Here is a 5493-nt window from a genome sequence, read left to right as displayed (position 1 = left end):
GGTCTTGGTCAGGGTGGGAGTCTGTGGTGTCAGATCTGGGCTGGGCCCCCGGCCGCCTGCTCACATTTGCCCCGGTCAGGCATTCAGCACCGCCATGCTGTGCCCTGCTGAGCCACCGGCAAGCTGACAGCTCCGCGGGCCAACCTCCCCTCCCACCCCCACACACGCACATGCACACGCACACACACCCCACACACACATGCACACCCACACACATGCACACTCACCCACACGCATGCACACCCACACACACATGCACACACACCACACACGCATGCAGGCACACCCACCCACACGCATGCACACCCACCCACACATATGTAAACCCACCCACACATGCACACACATCCATACACATGCACACACTCTCACATGCATACACTCACGCACATGCACACACCCACACATGCACGTATGCAATGTTCTCGCATACATGTGCTCATGCACATGCATGCACATACGTGCACACAGCCACATGCATACACAAGTGAATTTCCACCAAACACGTGGCTGGTATTCAGCTTGCCACGATGAAAGATGCATGTGTGTGATGGGAAGAAGGAAATGGCTTCGTGGATCCAGAGCGGTGAGCCGGTCACGGCTTAGGTCCCCGTGGTTGCAGCCCAGGGACTCTCTCCGTGTGGCACTAACGTAACCAGTATGTGTTCAAAGTCCATTCAAACAGCTCAGACACTGGGGGCCAAGTGTGTGCGTTCGTGCGCGTGCGTGTGTGTGTGTGTGTGTGCCTGCGTGTGGGGGGGGTGTGCATGCATGTGTGCGTGTGTGCGTGTGTGTTTGCATGTGTGTGGGGGGGTTGGCTTGTTTGCATTTATCTTTGGTTTCTCTTTTTCCCCCGATTGGCTTTGTGTCGTCGGGTGGGGGTTAGAGTCCTATCAGCGCGTCTGTCTCCTAGCCGCGGGCTCCGCCTGTTCCGTGGCACGAGGAGTGTTTGCCTCCCGGTTGTCACGGAGTCTGCAGGGCGGACACACGCAGCACAGCGGAGTGGGACACGTGTGGCCAGACACGCTGTCCTGCTCATCACGTATGTGTGTGATGGTTAATGAACAGTCCTCTGAACTAAGGCCGGAGAACCGACATTCTTATTCCTGGAGTCACATTCTTTCGTGATGAAATTTATTTTGGTTGAAGCTTTTCTAGGGCAACACTGGCCCTTTTCTAAAGTGACCTTCTCTCCCCCACCTTCTCTCCTCCCTTCTCTCCCCCCACCTTCTCTCCTCCCTTCTCTCCCCCCACGTAGCCGCCGAGACTGGGCGCCTAAGGCTGGCACTGGGTGAGTTCGCGCTTCTGTCCCATCGGCCTGACGCTTCCCATTCTCTGCGCCCCTTGGCAGGCAGGAGGCAGGTGCCAGGGGAGGACGCACAGTGGGCAGTGTCGGTCATTTGAAATCTGTAGCAGATGCATGTACGCGACACGGATAACAGCTGTGTTCCCCGAGGGCCCGGAGGACTGACAGTGCCCGTGGGTCCCGAGAGGCAGGGGCCGGGAAAGGGCTCGGGTGTGGACGGGCCGTGGTCACCGGCTCTGGTCCCAGGTGGGCACCGCTGCCCTGGCCGGCAGGTGGCGCTCCGGCCCGGGGCGAGGGCTGCTCTGTGTGCCATTCAGGGCCCTGAGGTGCAGCCGTCGCCTCTGGGGTCCCTTCAGAACGATCCCATGGGCAAGCACCTCCAAGCGTCCGTCCGTGATGTCCTGGGCAGCACTGTCCGGCCCGTGTTCCTCGGGTCCGTTTCCCACCTGACTCCGTAGGCGGCGCTGACGCTCAGAAGCAGGTGAAGTGAACGTCTCCCCTTTAACCACGTGAAAACCTCTCCGTTTCTCTCGTGCCCACAGATGACGGGGACTCGGACGCCATCCTGTCAGGTAAGAAGGCGCCCACCCTGTGCTGACCCCCCGGAGGGTCTCACGGTCCCTCCAAATTCAGGAAAGAGAGCCCTCCCTGGTGACCCCCAGCCGCCCCGTGGCTGCGTTTGTGGGGAGCTCGTTCTCAGGCGGCGCCCCGAGATCCCCTCCGTCCTCAGAGCGGACGGCGCTGCGGTGTCTGGAACGAGTCCTGAAAGCATCGGGCATGAGTGGGTCCGAGGCCGCCTGTCGGCGTCGCTCCGGCCGCTGCTCGCTCAGCGGTTACCGGCCGCTCTCCGTTCCGCGGAGGAGGCGGCGTTTGAGCACGGGTGACACCGGCTCATTCTGCGTGTCCTGTGCCGAGGCCCCCAGTTCCCACAAACCCGGTGTGTGAGCCACACCCAAGCGCTGCCTTCGGCTCTGGGGTCAGAGTCCAGGAGGAGTCTCACCCGCGAAATCGCCGTCCAGGGTCCTGTCCCCCTGGAGGCCGCGGGGCAGGACCACGACTGCCTCTCCCGGGCCCTGGGGCCACCCCCTCCTGGGCTCCGCTCCTTCCTCCGGCTTCAAAGCCAGCAGGGTCGTGTCTTCGAATTCCTCTCTGACGCTCCAACCTCCAGCTCCACTTTTAAGAATGCTTGTGGCCCGGCTGGCGTGGCTCAGGGGTTGAGCATCAACCTAGGAACCAGGAGGTCAGGGTTCGATTCCCAGTCAGGGCACAGGCCCGGGTTGCAGGTTCAATCCCCAGTGTGGGGCGTGCAGGAGACAGCTGACCCACGATTCTCTCTCATCATTGATGTTCCTGTCTCTCTCCACCTCCCTTCTGCTCTCTTTAAAACCATTAAAACATTTTTTAAAATACGAGGGAGAATCATGGATCGGCTGCCTCCTGCGCACCTCCTACTGGGGATGGAGCCTGCAACCCAGGCCTGTGCCCTGACCAGGAATGGAACTATGACCTCCTGATTTATAGGTCGATGCTCAACCGCTGAGCCCCGCTGGCTGGGCAACACGTAATTCTTATCACAAAACACCAAACACCTGCCTGGGACATAGAGTCTGGGAGAGAGGAGACGGGGTGAGTGAGCTGAGCAAGACCCAGGGCCCATGGCTGAGAGGCGACTTAGCACGTCTATCACTTACCTAGTGGTCGCTTCAGAGTTGAGGCGAGATCATGGGGGCCCTCGCTGGCCACACCCCTCTCAAGTCACTGTGAGCGCGTGTGTTCATGAGTGTTTCTTTTGGGGGGAATTCTTTTTTTAAATATATTTTTATTGGTCTCAGAGAGGAAGGGAGAGAGAGAGAGAGAGAGAGAAACATCAATGATGAGAGAAAATCATGGATCAGCTGCCCCCTGCACGCCCCCCACTGGGGATCCAGCCCACAATCGGGCACGTGCTCTTGACCAGAATCAAACCTGGGACCCTTCAGTCCACAGGCCGACGCTCTATCCACTGAGCCAAACTGGACAGAGCTTTGGGGGAGAATTCTTATTATTTTTATTTTCAAATTTATCTTTATTGTTGGAAGTATTACAGCTGTCCCCCTTGTCCCTGCCTTGACCCCGTCCACCCCGCTGCTGCCCCTCCCCAGCCCTCACCACACTGTTGTCTGTGTCCACGTGTCAGGCCTCTGTGCCTACAAGCTCTGTGGTTAGTCTCCCGCTCCCCGACCTCCTTTCCCCTGAGGCGCGTCGGCCTGTGGGGGCCACGGAACAAAGTAAACTGATGAGCAGCATGGATGGTGGCGCGTGCGACAGGCTGACGGGTGGGTCTGTATTGCAGTGCTGCCTGCTGCCGGCTCCACTCCGCTCCCTCCTCTGACTGCGGCGCGTTCAGCATCGCCAGGTAGGAACCCGCTCCCACCCCCTGCGACCAAGTTTAACTGCTCAGTTGCACCACCCATCGCTAGTGACTGCTGTTCCACCTGAGGGCACGCTGAGCGGAGAGGGGGACGGGCCCTGAGGTGCCTGGATTCAGTTTGTGTTTAATTTTACTGTCAAAGACCATCATGCCCGCGGGCGTGGCTCAGGGGTTGAGCATCCACCTAGGAACCAGGAGGTCACGGTTTGATTCCCGGTCAGGGCACAGGCCTGGGTTGCGGGCTCCATCCCCAGTGCAGGGTGTGCAGGAGGCAGCCAATCCATGATTCTTTCTCATCATTGATGTTTCTCTCTGTCTCTCCCTCTCCCTTCCTCTCTCTTTAAAAATCAATGAAAAAAATATCCTCGGGGGAGATTAACCCCCAAAAAAACTATCTTTTAAACTTCCTCTCTCTCTAAAAATCAATAGAAAAATATCCTCGGGGGGGATTAACCCCCCAGAAAACTAACTTTTACAAAAAGGGGGCGAGGCATTTGGGGAAAGCAGGATGGCGTTAGGAGCATCCGCTCTGCCGCCTGAACTTGACCCCAGCCTCGTGAGAGGCCGGTCCTTCTCTGTGAGCTCGTGGCCAGGCAGGCGGCCCCTCAGCAGGGCCAGCTGAGTCCTCTGACGGCGTCTCATCTGTGTCTCAGGAAGGCGTTGTGGCCCTGACCACCGCTTCCGTGTCGTTCTAGAGCCACCTGCCATGGACCCGTCTCCTTCGAGTCGTGGAGCCGACGATCCTTGGCCCAGCCCGCCAGGTCAGCCACCGGCTCACAGGACACGCCACCGTGCGCGTGAGCCCCAGGGGAGGCTGTGACAGCCAGGGAGGGGGCGGGGCGGCACGGGCCAGAGCGACAGGACCACACCCCCAGCACCTGGCTGAGCTCCCCAGCACCCCGCTTTCCTGCTGCTGCACAGACACATTGGAAAGTTCAGACAGTGAGGAGAATAAGGGAGCAGACAGCTGTGCCCCTGTGCCTCCGGGGCTGGTGCTCACAGTTTGTCACCCTGGGTTCCATCTTGTCAAGAAATAACACATGACAGGCAGCTTTGAGCTCCCCAGACGCCCATCCCCTTTGTTCTCTTCCTCTGCCTCGGAGACAAGCACCCCTGGAGGTGGTGTGTGTCGTTCCGTTCATTCTTAAGACTTTTACAGAAACAACTTGTGTGGCTCTATGTGTCATTGTGGTTTTCTTTCTCACCAATGATATCGGTGCCTGTCTGTCATCCACTCCTTGTACTCTTTACTCAATGTCACGTTTCTGAGGTGTATTCGTGTTGATGGCTATAAAGATTTATAGATAGATTTTACTGCTTTTAGCAGCTATGGTGTTGAATCTTTTTTAATAAACCCCATAATGGGTGCATTTCCCCACGGATAGAAATACATTTCTGTGATGTTTCGTGTCTGCCCGGCTGGGGGCAGGTCCTGGCTCAGCAACGCATGTTCCACCATCTGATCCGCTTTGTGGCGCGACTGCCAAGGGCCACCTCACGCAGCGGTGGGATTACTGAGCGCTCATAAATGGGGAGTGATCAAAAATTCCCCCTAATTTGGGAGCCGGGCAAACAGGATGAGTGCAAAAGGCAAGTTTCCAAAATGTACCTTTATTTTTGTTTCCGCAGACGATCCACCCAGGATGAGGCTCGCCAACGGCACCGGGAGGTGCTCCGGGCGCGTGGAGGTGTTCTACCAGGGCGCCTGGGGGTCGGTGTGCGGGGACGGCTGGGGCCTGCGGGAGGCCCAGGTGGTGTGCAGGCAGCTGGGCTGCGG

General features: G+C 58.3%; 1 protein-coding gene across 1 annotated transcript in view; it reads left to right on the top strand.

Annotated features, from left to right (window-relative positions):
- DMBT1 (deleted in malignant brain tumors 1) overlaps positions 1–5493 on the top strand; it is a 64068-nt gene that overhangs the window by 36113 nt on the left and 22462 nt on the right. The window contains exons 11-14 of the mRNA XM_014528854.1: positions 1849–1878; positions 2037–2186; positions 4370–4477; positions 5346–5493. Coding sequence (XP_014384340.1) covers positions 1849–1878; positions 2037–2186; positions 4370–4477; positions 5346–5493 — 436 coding nt within the window. The remainder of the gene's footprint in view (positions 1–1848; positions 1879–2036; positions 2187–4369; positions 4478–5345) is intronic.

This window comes from Myotis brandtii, unplaced genomic scaffold (genome assembly GCF_000412655.1).
Source record: "Myotis brandtii unplaced genomic scaffold, ASM41265v1 scaffold656, whole genome shotgun sequence".
In the NCBI taxonomy this organism is placed as follows: Eukaryota; Metazoa; Chordata; class Mammalia; order Chiroptera; family Vespertilionidae; genus Myotis; species Myotis brandtii.
The sequence above is the reverse complement of the archived record's forward strand: the minus strand, read 5'-3'. Positions and strand labels throughout refer to the sequence as shown.